A 20301-nucleotide genomic window follows, 5' to 3' on the forward strand; every position below is an offset into this window, starting at 1 on the left:
GGGTTTGGGACCAAGCCTTTGGACACGCTGGCAGTTAAATTAAGGATCTGACGACAGACAAGGACAAACGGAATGGAATGGATATATGGACTCTGAACCCGAGCATGAGATTGTTTTAATATTTTATTATGCGCTGATGTTTTAATTCTAATTGTTGAACTGCTTTTTTGTATTTGTATTACTGTCAATTGTTTTAGGCATTTAATTATGCCTCCTCTGTAAGCCGCCCTGAGTCCCCCCCGGGGTGAGAAGGGCGGGGTATAAGTAAATGAAATAAATAATAAATGTGCAGCTACTATGGCCATACACTTTGTAAATACTCTTGGTGCAGTTGCTAAACCGAAGGGAAGCATATTGAACTGATATGCTTGGTTGTTGACCCTAAAAGTAAGAAATCTGCGATGTTCTTTGTTAAGTGATATGTGGAAATAAGCGTCTTTCAAATCCACCGTTGCAAACCAAACATTTTTATTCAATAATGGAAGAATTACTTTTAGTGACACCATTCTAAACTTTTTTGGTGTAATATACTTATTCACATTACGCAAATCTAGAATGGGGCATTGACCACTTCCCCGCTTGGATACTAGAAAATATCTTGAGAAGAAACAATGTCTGTGTGCTGATGGGTCTACACAACAAATTGCTCCTTTGGCTAATAAATTATTAATCTCCTCTAGTAACGGGTAAGAGGAAGGTGTGCTTCTTACATGTCGAACTAGAGGTATCTTCTCAAACTCAATATAATAACCGTTTTTAACTATTTTTAAAACCCGGGCATCAGTAGTAATATTTGCCCATGCACCATAAAAAGGAGTCAAACGTGACCCAAAACAAGGGAACTGTGATTGTCTTACATCTGAAATTTGTTTTGAAAAACAGTTAACATTGAATAATACATTTGGTTTTAAACAAACATTTAATATAGGAAGAACAAGCCGACCTGACGTGTATAACGGAGACCTGGTTGGACGAGGAAGGAGGGGTGAATCTCTCCCAACTGTGTCCGCCAGGTTACTCTGTGCAGCACCAGCCAAGACCCGGAGGGCGGGGAGGAGGAGTTGCAGTGGTCTATGAGGATTTTATTCCCCTGATCAGGTGCCCCATTCCACAATCACCTTCATTTGAGTGTGCCAGTTTCAGGTTAGGTGAGCGGGACAGGATAGGGATTCTGTTAGTGTACCGACCACCCCGCTGCACGACAGTCTCCCTACCTGAGCCAGCAGGAGTGGTCTCGGATATGGCGTTGAGCTCCCAATAGCTTTTAGTCCTGGGGGATTTCAATGTCCATGCCGAGACCTCTCTTTCAGGTGCGGCTCAGGACTTCATAGCTGCCATGGCAACCATGGGCCTGTCCCAATTAGTATCTGGTCCCACCCATAGTGCCGGACACACACTGGATTTATTTATTTATTTATTTACTTTATTTGTATACTGCTCTTCTCAGCCCTTAGGCGACTCAGAGAGGATTTGGTCTTCTCTCAAGGATGGGGTGACAGTGTCGGGGCGGAGGAGCTGACCATCGCTCCATTGCCATGGACTGATCACTACCTGATTAGGTTCAGACTTACTGTACCTCCCAACCTCTACAGGGGTGGTGGACCGATTGGAATGGTCCGCCCCAGGAGACTTATGGATCCAAACGGTTTCCTGACGGCTCTTGGGGAATTTCCCACCTCCTTGGCTGGCGATTCTGTTGATGCCTTGGTCCCTCGCTGGAACAGTGAGATGACTAGGGCAATTGATACAATCGCTATGGAACGCCCCCTCTCAAGTAACCGAGCTAAACCTGCCCCTTGGTTTACTGAGGAGCTGTCAGCAATGAAGCGAAAGAAGAGGTAGCTAGAGCGCGTGTGGCACCGGAGTCTGGCCAAATCAGCCCAAACACATCTGAATGCCTTTTTAAGGTCTTATGATGTGGCAATAGCGGCAACACAAAAAACATCCTTTGCTGCCAATATTGCATCTGCGAAGAACCGTCCAGTTGAGCTCTTCCGAGTTGTCAGGGGTCTATTAAATCCGCCAAAAAGCGAGATCCCTGACAGCTCCGGAGCTCGCTGTGAAGTATTTGCTCAATTCTTCGCAGATAAAATTGACTTGATTCGGTCTGATTTCGACGCCACTTTAACTGCAGTCTCTGAGGATGTAACGAGAGCATCTGCTTGTCCGGTTTTGTTTGATTCATTTCAATTGGTTCAGCTTGAGAATGTGGACAGGATCCTTGGACAGGATCCTACCACATGCATCCTAGACCCCTGCCCATCCTGGCTGCTAAAGAAGACAGAGGGGGTTTGGCAGAGTGGGTGAAGGTGGTGGTTAATGCCTCCTTACAGAAGGGCAAGGTTCCAGCGAGCTTAAAACAAGCTATTATAAAACCGCTGTTGAAAAAACCATCACTGGACCCCACTCAATTAGACAACTATCGGCCAGTTTCCAATCTCCCCTATTTGGGCAAAGTCATGGAACGTGTGGTGGTGGCAGCACAACTCCAGGGATTTCTGGTAGACACTGATTATCTAGATCCGGCACAGTCTGGCTTTAGACCGGGACATGGAATGGAAACAGCCTTGGTCGCCTTGGTAGATGATCTTCGCCGGGAACTGGACAGGGGGAGTGTGTCCCTGTTAGTTCTGCTGGACCTCTCAGCAGCCTTCGATACCGTCGATCACGGTACCCTTTTGGGACGCCTCATAGATATGGGACTTGGGGGTACTGCTTTGCAGTGGCTCCAGTCCTTTCTTGAAGGTTGGTCCCAGAAGGTGTTACTGGGTGACACCTGTTCGGCCCCACAGCTGTTGTCGTGTGGAGTCCCACAGGGTTCAATTCTGTTCCCAATGTTGTTTAACATCTACACGAAGCTGCTGGGGGAGATCATTCGGAGTTTCGGACTGAGGTGTTATCTCTACGCAGATGATGTCCAAATCTGTCACTCCTTCTCACCTATCACCAAGGAGGCTGTCCAGACCTTGAATCGGTGCTTGGCTGCTGGATGAGAGCTAACAAATTGAAATTGAATCCAGACAAGACAGAGGTCCTATTGGTCAGTCGTAAGGCCGAACAGGGCATAGGGTTACAGCCTGTGCTGGACGGGGTTACACTCCCCCTGAAGACACAGGTTCGCAGCTTGGGAGTGATCCTGGACTCATCGCTGAGCCTGGAACCCCAGGTCTCGGCGGTGGCTGAGAGAGAGATTTTGCACAATTAAAACTTGTGCACCAGTTGCGCCTGTACCTTGGGAAGTCTGATCTGGCCACAGTGGTCCATGCTCTTGTTACATCCCGAAAAGACTACTGTAACGCACTGTACGTGGGGTTGCTCTTGAAGACTGTTCGGAAACTTCAACTGGTCCAGCGAACGGCAGCCAGATTACTCACCGGAGCACCATACAGGGAGCACACCACCCCCTGCAGTGTCAGCTCCATTGGCTGCTGGTCCAGTTCCGAGCACAATTTAAGGTGCTGGTTTTGACCTACAAAACCCTATACGGTTCCGGTCCAGCATACCTGTCCGAACGCATCTCCCTCTACATCCCACCCGAAGTTTGAGATCATCTGGGGAGGCCCTGCTCTCGACCCCACCGCTATCACAAGTGAGGTTGGTGGGGAGGAGGAGCAGGGCCTTCTCAGTGGTGGCCCCTCACCTGTGGAACTCACTCCCGGGGAAAATTAGGTCATCAACTTCCCTCCTCTCCTTCAGGAGGAAAGTAAAGACATGGTTGTGGGACCAGGCCTTTGGGCAATCTGACAACTAGATAAGGACAATCAGACGATTAGGACTGACAGGACTGACAAAGTGGAATTGGAAACTGGACTATGAGATGGTGAACGCTGACTGTTAATGATGTGTTATCGGTTTTATTGGCTTTATTGGTTTTATTGTTGTAATGCAGAAACTGTTTGTTAACTGTTAATTGCTGCTAGATTGTTTTATACTACTGTTATGTGATGTCGGCATCGAATTGTGCCTTTGTAAGCCGCCCTGAGTTACCTCTGGGGTGAGAAGGGCCGGGTAGAAGTAACCGAAATGGTACATGCTTGAGTGAGGTGAATTTCTCCCAAGCAAATTAGGCAGTTGGTGTGAGCGTCGTTATCCGGGAATTTGTTAGGGCACGATGCGCATTTTTTAAAAGAGGTTGTAGACATTGCTTCTTTTGGATTAGTTGAAGGAATTAAATTGAAGGAATATAAGTCTCAATTTTCCGGCTGTCTGAAGTGACAGATTTAAAGAACTGACCGGTAGCCCCGCCGCAAGCTATTTATGTTGACGGAGGTGGGTGGGGCTATGCTAATGGTTTTTGAGTCTCGAGATTTCCGATGCTGCATGCACACACGCAGAAATTATACCATAGGTGCAAATCACAGGTAGTCACGAGGGGAAAGCCACCAGTTGCATAAAAGCCTGGAAGCATTTGTTTAATTTTATTTAATACAAGAGAAGTTTCTGTTTGATTGTTCATCAATAAAGGACTTTGTTATACTTCACAAGCCATCTAAAGACCATTTGTGGTGGAAAATCCTTGAGAACTTCTCTTCGGGGCGCCCTGGCTTCCTGCTGGGCTCAAGTTGCACATCCTATCTTAGAGGCAATTCTTTACAGGCCCAGCGCGTGATAGAACAAGTAGTCAGGGCCCAGAAATAGTTGGAATGCAGAACCAATGTTACCAGCACCAATGTAAGTATGAATACTGTATTGATAGCACCAATCTGCATGAATACTGTACGGTGTGCTCAAAGAATGGAGAAGAGTGGCACGAAGGATCGAGAGAAGGAAAAGCTGCTCGTGGTCAGAAAAATACCATTAAACACAACAAAGCAGGGGAGTCTGCATCAAGTATGTGAGTTCTGGGTACAATCAAAAACCATTGCATAGCAGACCATTCACAAGTGCATGCATGTGCCTATCTACCTAACCACATACCTATCAATCTCTGTCTGTCTTGTCTGTCTATACATCCTGTGGGAGAGTGATCTCGGCTCCCACCACTCCAGTGCATTGACCCGCCTGGCAATGCATGAGGCAGTGGCAAGGTTGCCTCCTGCAGCCACTTCCTTTGGGCCCACGGGGCCAGCATTGTACACACACACACACACACACACAAGTCCAACTTCACAATGGACAGACTGAATGGGCCCTGCTCATGGAGCGCCATGCCCCAGTGCATCCCCCGAGGAAGCGTGGCTGAGTGAGTGCGCCTGTGAAACATGTGGCAAGGTCCTGGGAGGGAAGCACAACATCCTTGTCTAACTAATAGCGCATTGGGTCCAAAGAGGCACACGGACAGGCCAGAGCGGGCCAAAGACAGCAGTGGAAGAGGCCTCGAGGGGAGGGGGCGGTGCTGGGAGGCCCTGATCACAAGCGCCTGAACAGGTTTGTGACGAACCCAATTGTCCTGTCGGCGATCGCTGGCAAAAAGGGGCTGAGGGCTGTCACCAGCCCCTCCAGGAATCTTTTCGGCCAGGAGGGCTCCTGGATCTTGGCGCTCTCCTCCATCAGGTGCTGGATCACCTTCATCATCTGCTTGGCCTCCTTCCGGAACCCCTCTTTCAGCAGCGCCTTTTGCTCCTGCAGGAAGAGAGAGGCGGACCAATGAAGGGTGGGTGATACCGAGCGCAGCCCAGGCCCCTGCTTTCAAGTTAATCTGACCTGCAGCGGGGAGTTCCGCAGATCCTGGATGCCCAGTTGAGTCCAAACAGATGGAATGTGCCTCAACCTCAGTCTCAACCAGGAATTTTCTCTCATTGATCCTTTCTGCTACATTTCCTTCCCCCAGTCCCAATATTGTAACTAACCCTTAATAAACGTTAATTGAATTGTATCCCTCACCTCTCCAGGCTGATACTTTGTGTCTCTCTCTTACTGAAACTGTTCCAATGCATGAACTTATCCTTTCCTGAGCTGCGGGCAGCCACTGGCTCGCCTGGGATGCCTTTTTGGCATCCCGGGGAGGCCGAAACTGCATTCCCTCAAACCGCGGATACTGAAACCACTCAGGCCCCTGTATCTAAGAGTTGACAGATCGCCTCCATTTTGATGCCGTATTTTTCCTGGCTGAATTCTAACCCTATCTGCTATCTCAATTTTTTGCCTTAACTCTCCCTGTGCTCAGGAAATAATCATTGGGTTTTTAGTATTATTTTAAAATAATGAAACAGCTGATTGTCAAACTCTTGCTTGCTGCTGCGCCTGCCTGCAACCCACATCTTCCCTTCGCTCCGTGAGATCCCCTGCTTCCAGAGACCCGATGAGGACATCCCATGGGATCATCAGGAAGCCCAGTTGTCCCACTACAGCTCCAGGAGGGAGTTGTAGTTTCCCAAGAACAATGGGCAGAGTTTGGGTCCAGCAATCCAGGGCTCTTTGGACGGACTCCAAGAAGTTCCCCAAGACTTTTATATGACTTTTTATGGTTTTAGATCATCCCCCATGAACTCCTTTCATTCCCTCCAAAGGATATATCTTTATGAATTCCCCCATATTATGAACTGTGGACTTATATTATGTTTTTCATGATTTCCTTGTGGCTGAGGCTTTTTCCCCCCTTGAGCTTTCCTCCCTCTCCCTCATGATGAATTCCCACCAGGAAATTGCAGAGCCAAAATATTCACACAAAAACCCTAATCCATAAATCCCTTGCATGGACAAGAACAATGGCGACTGCTTTTTTCTCTCGGAGTTGCCCAGCAGATAGCCACCCCTTGGCAAACCTTAATCATTTTTTCTATTGGGAGGCCAGGGTACCTTCGAAAAGTATCCCCCTCCACCCTGATTGATTCAACTGATAATCCACCAAAGAGACATTCATCCCAGTTTCGGTCCTTTTACTGGTTGACTGATTAAAAAGATCCGGCTTTTCTCTTTGTTTTGTTGACTCGCTCCAATCAAGTAAACAATAGGTTGGTCTGACTTGAGACCCTATGAGTCTCGTGGGGCCCCTTGGCAGTTCCTTTTTTAACAACTCATTCATAGATTCTATTGTGTTCCATCATCCCGCCTTCCTTTTTCTTGATTTGCTGCTGCTGCTGCTAGGTGACAGAAGCTCCCTGATTGGCTCCAACCCACGGCAGAAGCTTTCTGATTGGCCCTGATGTGCAGGGGGCGGGAGGGCCACCTCCCAGCTGTTAGCTCATCAGCCAAACACGACAAAGACCGGCAGGGAAGCAGGGGCGGAAGATTTAAACCTTGCAACTCTGTATTTCTTATAAAAATGGCTGTTTTGATGTAATTTCTCATGTTCTGCTGGCGAATGATTGCGGCTCTGCATCCTATTCAGCTGAATTGCTCAATAAACACCTCGGTGGTGCTTTCTTCAACTTTGGTGAGATTCTTATTGGGAACTAGGGAATTTTTATGATTATATTTATTTATTTATTTATTTATTGCAGTTACTTATACCCCGCCCTTCTCACCCCCGAGGGGGGACTCAGGGCGGCTTACAAACAAAGGCACAAATTCGATGCCTGTCAGAATATACAACATATATAAAACAGTATAAACATTTAGCAGCATTAAAACACATCACTACATAATATAATAAAACAATTTCATGCACAGTGAAATTCACAGTTCCGAAGTGTCCATTCATTCCAACAATTCCTGCTCATCAATGGGTCCTTATTTTAGCTGCCAGAATGTCCAAAAGCTTGGTCCCAGATCCAGGTCTTCAGTTTTTTTCTGAACGACAGAAGGGAGGTCGCTGATCTGATCTCCCCGGGGAGTGAGTTCCATAGGTGAGGGGCCACCACCGAGAAGGCCCTGCTCCTTGTCCCCGCCAGCCTCACTTGAGATAGAGGCGGGGTCGAGAGCAGGGCCTCCCCAGATGATCTTAAACTCTGAGGTGGGACGTAGAGGGAGATCCGTTCGGACAAATACACTGGGCCGGAACCGTATAGGGTTTTGTAGGTCAAAACCAGCACTTTGAATTGTGCTCGGAATTGGATCGGCAGCCAGTGGAGCTGATGTAGCAGGGGGGTGGTATGCTCCCTGTACGTCACTCCGGTGAGCAATCTGGCTGCTTCTCGCTGGACTAGTTGTAGTTTCCGAGCAGTCTTCAAAGGCAACCCCACGTAGAGTGCGTTGCAGTAATCCAACCGGGATGTGACAAGAGCGTGGACCACCGTGGCCAGATCCGACTTCCCAAGGTACGGGCGCAGCTGGCGCACAAGTTTTAATTGTGCGAAAGCTCTCCCGGCCACCGCTGAGACCTGGGGTTCCAGGCTCAGCAATGAGTCCAGGATCACTCCCAAGCTGCGAACCTGCGTCTTCAGGGGGAGTGTCACCCCGTCTAACACAGGCTGTAACCCTATACCCTGTTTGGCCTTGCGACTGACCAGTAGGACCTCTGTCTTGTCTGGATTCAATTTCAATTTGTTAGCTATCATCCAGTCCGACACAGCAGCTAAACACCGGTTCAAGGTCTGGACAGCCTCCTTGGTGACAGGTGGAAAGGAGTGACAGATTTGGACATCATCTGCGTAGAGATAACATCTCATTCCGAAACTCCGAATGATCTCTCCCAACGGCTTCATGTAGATGTTAAATAACATCGGGGACAGAATTGAACCCTGTGGGACTCCACACAACAACGGTTGTGGGGTCGAACAGGTGTCACCCAGTAACACCTTCTGGGTCCGTCCCTCAAGGAAGGATCGGAGCCACTGCAACGCAGTGCCCCCGAGCTCCATGTCCATGAGGCGACCCAGAAGGATACCGTGATCGACGGTATCGAAAGCCGCTGAGAGGTCCAGCAGAACTAACAGGGACACACTCCCCCTGTCCAGTTCCCTGCGAAGATCATCTACCAAGGCGACCAAGGCTGTCTCAGTTCCATGTCCCGGCCTAAAGCCAGACTGTGCCGGATCCAGATAATCAGTGTCTACCAGAAACCCCTGGAGTTGTGTTGCCACCACACGTTCCATGACTTTGCCCAAGTAGGGGAGATTGGAAACTGGCCGATAGTTGTCGAATTGAGTGGGATCCAGTGATGGTTTCTTCAACAGCGGTTTTATAATAGCTTGTTTTAAGCTCGCTGGAAATTTTCCTTCCTGTAAGGAGGCATTAACCATCACCTTCACCCACTCCGCCAAACCCCCTCTGGCTTCCTTGATCAGCCAGGAAGGACAGGGGTCTAGGATGCATGTGGTGGGTCGCACCTCTCCAAGGATCCTGTCCACATCCTCAAGCTGAACCAATTGAAAAGAATCCAATAAAACTGGACAAGCAGATGCTCTCGTTACATCCCCAGAGACTGCCGTTAACATGACGTCAAAGCCTGACCGGAGCCGCTCAATTTTATCCGCGAAAGATCGAGCAAATGCTTCACAGCGAGCCACCGAGTTATCCGAGGCCTCGCTTTTTGGTGGATTTAACAGGCCCCTGGCAACTCGGAAAAGCTCCGCTGGACGATTCTTCGCGGATGCAATATTGGCTGTGATGAATGTTTTCTGAGCCGCCGCAATTGCCACACCGTAGGACCTTAAAAAGGCATTCAGGTGTGTTTGGGCCAGATTGGTGGGCTTCTGGCGCCACACGCACTCTAGCCTCCTCTTCTTTCGCTTAATCGCTGCCAGTTCCTCGGTAAACCAAGAAGCTGGTTTAGCTCGGTTACTCGAGAGGGGGCGTTCCGGAGCGATTGTGTCAATTGCCCTGGTCAACTCACTATTCCAGTGAAGGACCAGAGCATCGACAGAGTCGCCAGCCAAGGAGGTGGAAAAATCCCCAAGAGCCGTCAGAAAACCATTTGGATCCATCAGTCTCCTGGGGCGGACCATTCTAATGGGTCCACCACCCCTGCGGAGGTTAGAAGGCACAGTTAGTCTAAAACTGATCAGATGGTGATCGGTCCATGGCAATGGAGCGATGGTCGGCTCCTCCATCCCGTCACCTTCATCCCATCCCTGGGAGAAGACCAAATCCAAGGTGTGCCCGGCGCTATGGGTGGAACCAGATATTAGCTGGGACAGGCCCATGGTTGCCATGGCGGCCATGAAGTCCTGAGCCACGCCAGAAAGAGAGGCCTCAGCATGGACGTTGAAATCACCCAAGACCAAAAGCCGTTGGAAGCTCAACGCCATGTCCGAGATCACTCCTGCTAGCTCAGGTAGGGAGACTGTAGTGCAGCGGGGTGGTCGGTACACTAAGAGAATCCCTATCCTGTCCCGGTCACCTATCCTAAAGCCGGCACATTCAAAGGAAGATGATTGTGGGATGGGACACCTGATCAGGGGAATAAACTCCTTGTAGACTACTGCGACTCCGCCTCCCCGCCCTCCAAGCCTTGGTTGGTGCTGAACAGAATAACCTGGTGGACAGAGTTGGGAGAGATTGACCCCTCCCCCCTCGTCCAACCAGGTCTCCGTTATACAAGCCAGGTCTGCTCGTTCTTCTTGGATTAGATCTTGGATAAGGGCAGTTTTTCCATTTACCGACCTGGCATTGAACAGCACCACCTTCAGCTTGGAGGGGCCACCATCCTGGCACCTCGGTTGTATTTTGTCAGGAGAAAGTTTTGGAATTGCCAATCTATCTTTGTTAATTTCGGGCCGGATAGTAGCATTAATTTTTGGAATTGCCAATGTCCTATTGAGAATTTTGGGCCGAATTTGATTTTGTCTTTGATTCTTAACATTTTTAGGAGTTGCCAATTTATTATTGCAAGTTTTGGGCCAAAATGGATGTTTTGTTCTCCTTTTCCCGTATCTCCCTCTACCTGTCACCACCTCTATGGCCCCCCCACCCATGGACCCACCTCCCCCGGGGACGCTCCCTCCGTTTCCAGCAGTTGTTATCTCAGTAATAAACACTTGTTTATAATCATGATTATCTGTCCCTGGCTCCCAGTATTCCCGCCCCTTACTATTACCTGCTCCTTCCAGTATAGCGACAACTGTAAAGTGCCCTTGTGCTGAAGTTGTTCTAAAGTGCACTTGTGCTGGAGAATGGAAGAGTATCAGTAGCAGCAGGGGTAGTATAACCATTGATATGGGAGTAAAGTGCTGATGTCAACAATATATATAACTCAAAGTGGCAGTGCAGGGACTCGGAGCTTAGAATCTAAAGTGCGACAGTTGTAACCACTTGACCTGGTAATTTTGGACCTCTTGGTAATAATATGGGTTCTGGCCGGGAGATTTAAAGTGCTTAGGTTAAAGTGCTTTAGTGCTATATTATTTTAAATTTGTTTCTCTTAGCTCGCCAAAGTAGCGATCCCTCTTTGGTGGGTTCACAGAGTCTCTCCTCCCGGGGCAGACCCTCCTAAAGGCTTCTTAAATACCTCGATTTCATGGGGACCCCATTTCTGTCCAAAGGTCTGTTTCACAGAGCGAAGGGGCTCCAATGGGCCCCTGCATGGAAGAAATCGAGGGGGGGGGGTGTGTGTCTCACTGGCCAGGTGAGTGGGAGGCTGCAAGGGACAGGGCCAAAGGGGTCTGGTGAAGGAGGGGTCACTGGGACCCAAAGGAGGCTTACCGCCAGCCTGTTCTCCATTATCTTCTTGTGCTCCTCCAGGAGCTGCTCCCGATCCTGCTCCATCTTGGCCTTCAGCTGCTGGACGTTCTCCTCGTAGCTCCGCTGCTGGTCCTGCATCTTCTGCTCCAGCTCAGCCTGCCTCTGCCGCAGGACCTCCAGCTCCCTCTGGGCCGCCTCTGCCTTCGCTTGAGCCTCTGTCCAGCGAATGGGGGGAAGGGAGGAATGGAAAGGAGGGTGAACCCCTCAGACCCCCACCCCTCACAGAATGGTTACTTGACACAGCTCTAGGCCCTGGACTGCTGAAGGGGGAGGCCCATGACCAATTCCCCTTTCTGGGCTGGCAGTGGGGCTCACCTGCTATTTGCTTCTCCTTCTCGCTGAGGGCCTTGTCGCTTTGGAGAATGGCTCTGCCGACGGCCTCCTTGCGCTCCAGGAACTGCTTCAGGGCTGCCTCTGCCTGGATGGAAGAAGCATTGCTCAGGAGGGCACCAAGAAGGGCCGAAGGACCTGCCCCCTCTCCTGGCACCAGTGTGGGGATTCTGGGGCTACCAACACAAAGACACTTCCCTCACCTTCGAAATTTGGAGGGCTGTCCACATACTTTGGGAGACACACTCTGGCCTGAAAACATGGACACGACCCTCTGCTGAGACCCACAAGTTGCCACTAACATTTGTGTTACAGGTTCTAAGAAATCTTTGGTTTGGGATGTGCTTTCTTTGCATATTCACTTATATTTATGCCTGCGTACATGACTTTACTGATCTGGCCAAGAATTTATTTTATTTTATTTCAGGGTTCTTCTACCCCGCCCTTCTCACCCCGAAGGGGACTCAGGGCGGCTTACAAAAGCAAAGGCACAATTTGATGCCTGCATCACAGAACAATCATACACAAAATTACATCAATTCACAGTTAACAACAATTCATGCATTATAACCATAAAATCAATAAAACCAATACAAACCCAATTCCTCCTCCTACGTGGTCAGCGTTCGCTATCTCATAGTTCTAGTTTTCCGTTCCGCTTTGTCAATCCTGTTGGTCTTACTCGCCTGATTGTCTTATTTAATAGCCAGATTGCCCAAAGGCCTGGTCCCATAACCACGTCTTCACCCTCCTCCTGAAGGAGAGGAGGGATGATGATGCCCTGATTTCCCCCGGGAGTGAGTTCCACAGGTGAGGGGCCACCACTGAGAAAGCCCTGCTCCTCGTCCCCACCAGCCTCACTTGTGACAGTGGTGGGGTCGACAGCAGGGCCTCCCCAGATGATCTCAGACGTAGAGGGAGACACGTTCGGACAGATACACTGGACCCGAACCGTAAAGGGTTTTGTAGGTCAAAACCAGCACCTTGAATTCTGCTCAGAACTGAACCGGCAGCCAGTGGAGCTGGCACAGCAGGGGGGTGGTGTGCTCCCTGTATGTCGCCCCGGTGAGCAGTCTGGCTGCCGCTCGCTGGACTAGTTGAAGTTTCCGAACAAGGGCAACCCCACGTAGAGAGCGTTGCAGTAGTCTATTCGGGATGTAACAAGAGCGTGGACCACCGTGGCCAGATCAGACTTCCCAAGGTACAGGCGCAACTGGTGCACGAGTTTTAATTGCGCAAAAGCTTTCTCGGCCTGGGGTTCCAGGCTCAGCGAACCTGCGTCTTCAGGGGGAGTGTAACCCCATCCAGCACAGGCTGTAACCCTATACCCTGTTCGGCCTTACGACTGACCAGTAGGACCTCTGTCTTGTCTGGATTCAATTTCAATTTGTTAGCTCTCATCCAGTCCGACACAGCAGCTAGACACCGATTCAAGGTCTGGACAGCCTCCTTTGTGACAGGTGAGAAGGAGTGACAGATCTGGACATCAGCTGCATAGAGATAACATCTCAGTCCGAAACTCCGAATGATCTCCCCCAGCGGCTTCATGTAGATGTTAAACAACATTGGGGACAGAATCGAACCCTGTGGGACTCCACACGACAACGGTTGTGGAGCCAAACAGGTGTCACCCAGTAACACCTTCTGGGACCGTCCCTCAAGAAAGGACTGGAGCCACTGCAAAGCAGTTCCCCTCGAGACCCATGTCTATGAGGCGTCCCAGAAGGATACCGTGATCGAATCACCAGAGTATTGTCAAAGGCTTTCATGGCCAGAATCACTGGGTTAATCTCACAACTTCTGAGGATGCCTGCCATAGATGCAGGCGAAATGTCAGGAGGGAATGCTTCTAGAACATGGCCATACAGCCCAAAAAACTTACAACAACCCAATCACCAGAGTGGCCCTGCATGACTTCCTTCCATGGCCCAGCCCTCCCCCCTCCCTCTCTCCCTTTCTTACCATCACCCCCTTCTTTGGCTTCTGCCGGTATTTTCCCTCGACGTCCTTCAGGTCGGCCACAAACTGACTGTGTCCGTTGGGCTGGAAGTAGACCCCACTGCGCACCTTCTCCTCCAGCTCCACAGAGAGAGAGGCCAGCAGGGCCTGGCAGCGTTTGGTGGACTCCTGCTTGTTCCTTCGGCAGTATTCCTCCTTCCGGTCATCCATGGTTTTCTGGCAGGAAAGGGGGCACAGGGGAAGGACACGACTGATAACTCTCAGGAACATGCCTCCTTTCACAGCCACATGGAAATCTGCCACATGGAAATCTTCAGCCACATGGAAATCTGCCCAGCCCTCCTACTGTTCTCCAGAGAAGAGGGGGGCACCATGCAAGATGTCTCCAAACTCTTAGAGATTGAGAGCGAAACCCTGAACTTTCCTATATATAAATTCAGTCCTGTCCAATAAGACAGAATTTTGTAACCCTGAAAGCCTGTCTGTGTTGAATGCATTACTAAACCTCCTTTGCTCTGCTGCTGCTGTGTTTGGAAGCTTCTGCTCTGCTAAACTGCTACATTTTGCTGCTGCTTTATTTTACTGCTTTTTCCTTTTTAAAAAAAACTCCAATGAAGACACCTGTGTACACAGGAGTGCTGCCAGTGGGACTGGTGACCCTTCTGTGCTGGGGCTCCTTTCCTTCCCCACGAGAGACCCCCCCCCCCCCCCCCCCCCGCTATCAGTGCTTACCAATGGCCTCATCTCGTGGGGTAACCTACCACAAGTTTAGCCTGGAAGTGGCTCTCATCATCCTTGAAGGCACGCGCCATGAACACCTGGAGGGCCTCTTTCTCACATTCAGCATGGACCCCCAGCAGCTCCGGAACGCTCTCCGTGGGCAGGCTCAGCCTCTCCCTCATCAACCTTCCATAGTGAGCCACAGCCTCCTCCACGGCAGCCGTGTTCTCCATCTCTGCCAAGGCCAGCACCGCACTCTCCAGGCAGGGCACCTTACCACTGCAGATGGTCTCCACGTAGGTCTCTGCCAGCTTGGCCAGCACTGCAAGGAGGAAGACGGCAAGGCAAGTGTCAAGTGATGATGCCCAGTACTGTGTGGAAGCAGGGGTCTGTCCTAGCATGGGTCCCCACCTCATTTGGCCTTCGGCCTCACAAACCGCCAGTGGGACCTGGTGCCCAGAGGCAGAGGAGGATGGTCTCTCAGAGGAAGAAGGGAAAGGCCAGAGATTGACCAGCATCACATTGCAACTGCCGCATCAGCTCAGAGGAAGGAGGGTGGGAGGGCAGGACAGACTCATGGTGCCCAGTGAACACATGCCCCCCGGGGGGTCTTCTCCTTGGACGTCCCATAGATGTAGTTGCAGAACTGGTCAGCCTGCTCCACAACGCCCAGCTTTAAAGATTCATTTTAAGAACTGGGACCTGGTTTTCCTCTCTCAAGCACAACAGAGCATGGAGGCGGCCTCTTCAAAATGCAACCGAGGCAACAGGCCAGGACTGGGGTGGCTTATTTATTTACTTACTGCGCTTATTTACCGCAATTCTCAGCCCTAGGGCGACTCATTGCGGCTTGAAGGGCATGAGCACGAGTCCCAACTCCCCCTCCCCCGCCCACCCCTAGAGCCTGGCTTACTGCTTCCCGTCACGGCTTGGCCCCCAGGGACCGTCTTGCGCTTGGACGTCTCCCAGACATGGTCACAGAAACGGGCCATGGGTTCCAGGAACCCCTTCGCCAGATCTTCCTCCTGCAGCTCCTCCAGCCGCCACAAGTTCTTCAAGTTTGTTGGGCAGTCGAAAGTGAAGCACTTCCGGGAAGGAAAGAACTTGCGGATGCACAACCGGGGCAAGTTGCACCTTCTGATAAGCTCTGTGTCACCTGCAGAGGAAGGACAGGTAGTATTGATAAATTCCAGAAACTTTGACTGGGACCCACCCTCCCCTTTCCTTGCAAGATTGTTCAGGTCTCTGTTCTGACTCCCCTTTGAGCATGACACAACAAGAATGTTTCTGAGCATGAACAGAACATCCTGCTCCCTTGAGGGTGTGTTCCCTCACTTTCCCCTATACATCCAGAGACACCCTTCCCCCCCCCCCCCATTCCAAGGCCCTGCCAGCCCCCATTGCTGTCACTTTCTGCCCAGACGTCACCATTCCGCAGTTTCAGGGCGTTCTCCAGGTAGCCGTCATCGCTGACCGGGTGCCCGTCGATCTCCAGCTTGAGCATGAAGTCCCTCACGGCCCAAATGAAGGCCGGGAAGTAGCGGACGAACTCTGAGGAATCCTCGTCCTCTTGGCTTGGATCCCTGGAAGAGGTTACTGTGATCTTTTGGGTCAGCTCAGAAACATATCTGGGCACAGATAAGGAAAAGGGCTCCCAGGCTACGTTGGCGTTGTGTGTTGGTTAATGGCTGGTTGGCAGCAAAAAGATGGCTCTGGAGTTTGGGCTGAGAGCCATTTCCTGTCAGAAGAAGACAACCCACCCAATCACCTCAAGCAAGGGCTCACATTTGAAGGAACGCTTGCTGCTCGTTTCCTGTTTTGCATGTTTGTACACCCTTGTCATCGAGGGCAGCGGAGGCCCCTGCCTTCAAGTTGGTTTGACCCGCAGCGGAGAGTTCCGCAGTTCCTAGAAGTCACAATTGGGACAAATGGATGAAATGTGCCCCAACAGACAGCTCAAACTAGGACTGCACTCAACCTTTGTGCCTTTCTATCACTTTCCCCCAAGTCCTAACATTGTAGCTATTCCCCTAATAAAGGTACTTGAAATCGCAACTTTTAACTTTTCCGCTTGATACTTTGTGTCTTTCCCTGCCTGAACTATCAACCTGCATGAAAATAACCTTTTCCAGGCTCCGGGGAACTGCGAGCCTGCCCGGAATGCTTCCCTGGTGTTCCGGGGACGCCGAATCTGCGTTGTTTGAAACCGCGGATACGGAGTTTCTCCTTTCGGATCTCGATATCCACAAAATCATAAAATGGCAGATCGGCTCCATTTTAATGTCATATTTTTCTGTACTAAATTCTAAACCTATCTGCTATCTCGCTTTTCTTATTTTGGATCCCTATTTTGTGAATATATTTTATTAGAAACAGCTGATTGTCAAAAACGCCAGTTTCATGGTAACCGTTCGACTGTTCCTCGCTGCCGCTCGCCCCTGCTAAGGTCTGGACCTGGGGACTTGATGTGGTTTCCCCATGGGACTTGGGAGAGGAGCCTGGCCAGGGGGCCCCGGACCTTGGAAAGAGATTCTAGTTTTCCATGGACCAGAATGTGGATCCATTGCAGTACGGCCGGAGTTCCATTTGCCAGCCTTTGCAAAGATCAAGGACTTTCTGCTGCCTGTTTGGAACTTTCTCATGAACTTTCTTCAGAAACATTGGACTCAAAGTCTCCAAAATAAAATTAATTCTTTTATTAGATATACTTGGGATGTGGGACAAGGATGGGGTTTTTGTTGCTATGAAATGCTTATGATTTGAATGTATGTGTCTTCCTATGAAATATCTTTTGCCCTTTTGCTTTACCCTTTGCCCCTTACCTTAGAAAGGCGACCAGGAAAACAACTCAGTGCCCAAGGGGGGCTGTTGTCCCCACAAAACCAACATTCCACAGACATTTGCATGGACAATAGCAAAGGAAGTTTTCTATTGATTTTCTGAGTTGGTCTGGTCAATGGACGATTCCCAAGGACTAGTTTTGATTATGTCAAACAAAGCGGGCCAGACTTCCCAGCAGGGGAGCCTTCTGACCAGCCCCGTCTTTCTTTATCCAGTACACAAAGCAAACTTCTCTTATCAGATCAGGGACAGAAAAACTCTTCTTAAATCAATCAACTCTTCATCAAGACAACAATAACTCAGTGCCTCAGGCTGGCCGATTCCCCCCGGACGCAGGGTCAATGTGTCATAATTCCATTACCTTCCATTGTCCCTGATCGTCCCGCCTCCTCTTCTCTGATTCGTCAATCCCCAGAAGCGGGTAAAGCATCCTGATAGGCTCCCCAGAAGCGGGGAAGCCTTGTGATTGACGCAGGCTGAGGGCGGGCCGCCAAGCCTCCTCCCAGCCGTTCAAGCCACCAGCCAATCACCGACAAGCCGGGCGGGGAAGGACGGGCGGGAAATTTGAAATCTCTGTACATGTTTTGTCTATAAAAATGCTTGCAAACTTTGTAACGGAATGCTTGTGGGTGAGCTATCCCTACAATTGCATCCGACTCAGCTGAATCGCTCAATAAAAAGCCTTGGTCGCCATCTTCTTCCGTTTTGGTGAGATTTATATTATTTTTAAATCTTTTATCGCCAGAATTCATCTTCTCTCTCCTCACCAAGGTTGCGGACCCTCTTTGGTGCAGTCCTAGGGGTCTCTCTTACTGGGGAGACCCTCCTAAAGTCCGTATTGACTTCACCCTCACCCCTTTCTTCTTCTAAGTCACAGGCACGCAAACTCTGAGGCATTTGGGGACTCACTTTAAGGTTTGCAAAGGGCTGCATTCCTGAAGTCCGTAAGGATATTTTCTTTATTCTCGAAAAGGAACACAGAGTTGAAGACCTCAGGAGAAGGAGGAGGAGGAGGAGAGAGGAGTGGAGCTCCAGAGACCTCCATTTGTAGTTTATAAACTGGTTGTTTGAGGCTGTATTCTCCCTTCTCCCCCTTTGGAAGCAAGGTGTGTAAATAGATATACAGATAGATAGACAAAAAAAATTCCATGTTATAGTGCACCCACTTCTTTGATTAAAAAATGGGGGGGGGGGGGGGAGTGTGACTATGATGCAGTGAAACACAGTAGCCGGTATTTCCTGACTGCACCACAGCTATGGGCCTGGTTGTGTGGGAAGGGTCTGTCTTGCCAGGTAGTCTTAACTCTTGCTGACGTCTCACTTTCATTCCTTGATCATGGAAGAGGCCCCAATGCCCCCGATCCTCCCCTGGATGTGTCCCCAGGGCATCTCTCCTGTGCCAACCCCCCCCCCCCCCCCCCCCCGTCCAATCACCAATGGGCACCTCTCCCAGCCAGGATACCAAAGGGAACTGGGTGTCACTTCCTCCATCTGCTTCCACCCCCCCCCCCCAAATTAGCCCCCAAGGGAAGGATACTGGAGCTGATCCAGGGCGTTCTGGTCAATGGTGCCCATGCTGTTGTAGACCAAGGTGCTGCTCAGCAGGATGGCCAGCGCAAAGATCCAGGTGTCCTTCTGCGTGTTGCCCTGGAAGAGAAGAAGCAGGCCTCTCTGAGACCACCACCCCCCCCCCCCCCCGCTCACACTGCAGGGGTCCCTCCCTCTGCCTCATTCATTGCCATTGAAGGAGGAGCACATGTCACAGCCCGCCTTTGGAAGGTTTGGCTTGGCAAGAGCTTTCTGCTGCCATTCTGTGCCATGGCCACCCAAACACACAGAGTGGGCTCAGGTCTCACCAGGAAGCAGACCCATGAGACAGACACTGGGCCTCATGCAGAGAAGCCCCCTTCTCAATACCCCCCCCCCACGGACTCACCCCCATGTCCCCCAGGCCCTCCGTGTCCAGCAGAACCAGGGTGTGGTCACTCCAGTGGGGGTGAGGGCGGCACCACATCCAGATGCCCTTGGTTTTGGCCTGCGCCGTGGACCCCACTGAGAAGCCTGGAATGGAGGGGACACCATGGCCAGTGAGGAGGGGGCCAGGCTGGGCCCTGCCCCTTAGGACATCAACAAAGCCTGGTCCAGAGTTGATCTGGGATCCAACCCAAGGCACGGCTCCAGAGTATTGGGGTCATGACCCCTTCCAGGGCGGCACCTGGGCCTGGGCCTGGGTCGTGCCCTTGCTCTTTCCGCTCACCCTTCCGCTGGCCCGCCAGGCGGTTCATCAGGTAGGACTTCCCGGTCCGGTAGAGCCCCACGATGGCCACCACCACTACCGGCTGCCGGATGCGCTGCAGGACCGCCAGGGCCTCGTCCCGCAGCACCAACCTCCCGTCCGGGCGGTTCTCAATGAGGCAGATCGGACGGGCCATTTGGACCTCCCCAGAAGCCATTCTGGAAGGGAACCTGGAAAAGGGGAGGGCAGCAAGTTTGGTCCAAGCTGCCTGGAGCCCTCTTGGATCCCTGCCAGGGGCCTCAGGTGCCTTCAGGAGGGCCACAGAAAGGCAGACCTGGAGGAGGAGGAGGAGGAGGAGGGGGGGGGGAAGCAGGGTCCCCAGGGACAGGTGCCTTCCTTTCTGGTGGGGAGGGGGGGTGATGCCTAGAGACATAGGAGAGTTGCCCTTTCAACTCTTCCCCTCCGCCCCATCACTCCAAGGGGGACTTCTCCAGGCAGTCATTGTACCCCCCCCCCCTATTTATTTATTTATTTATTTATTTACGGCGCTTATATGCCGCCCTTCTCACCCCGAAGGGGACTCAGAGCGGCTTACAATATATATTTTCATACAATATATTATATTATTAGCAAAGTACAATATCAGTATATATTACTATATTGCACTATACCATTATATTGTAATATTATTAGTAATATTACATGTAATTAAA

At 50.7% G+C, this 20301-nt stretch overlaps 1 protein-coding gene across 1 annotated transcript; it reads right to left on the reverse strand.

The window, feature by feature from the left end:
- Positions 1-5086: 5086 nt before the first annotated feature.
- LOC132767996 (guanylate-binding protein 1-like) lies at positions 5087-19805 on the reverse strand. Its single transcript, XM_067461173.1, has 10 exons — positions 19610-19805; positions 19289-19413; positions 18890-18999; positions 15940-16139; positions 15425-15667; positions 14553-14833; positions 13795-14007; positions 11818-11920; positions 11464-11657; positions 5087-5562 (listed from the first exon to the last, which is right to left on the reverse strand). The coding sequence occupies exons 1-10, from the start codon at positions 19803-19805 to the stop codon at positions 5350-5352; spliced, it is 1878 nt and encodes a 625-aa protein (XP_067317274.1). The 3' UTR covers positions 5087-5349.
- Positions 19806-20301: the final 496 nt, after the last annotated feature.

This window comes from Anolis sagrei, chromosome X, assembly GCF_037176765.1.
Source record: "Anolis sagrei isolate rAnoSag1 chromosome X, rAnoSag1.mat, whole genome shotgun sequence".
In the NCBI taxonomy this organism is placed as follows: domain Eukaryota; kingdom Metazoa; phylum Chordata; class Lepidosauria; order Squamata; family Dactyloidae; genus Anolis; species Anolis sagrei.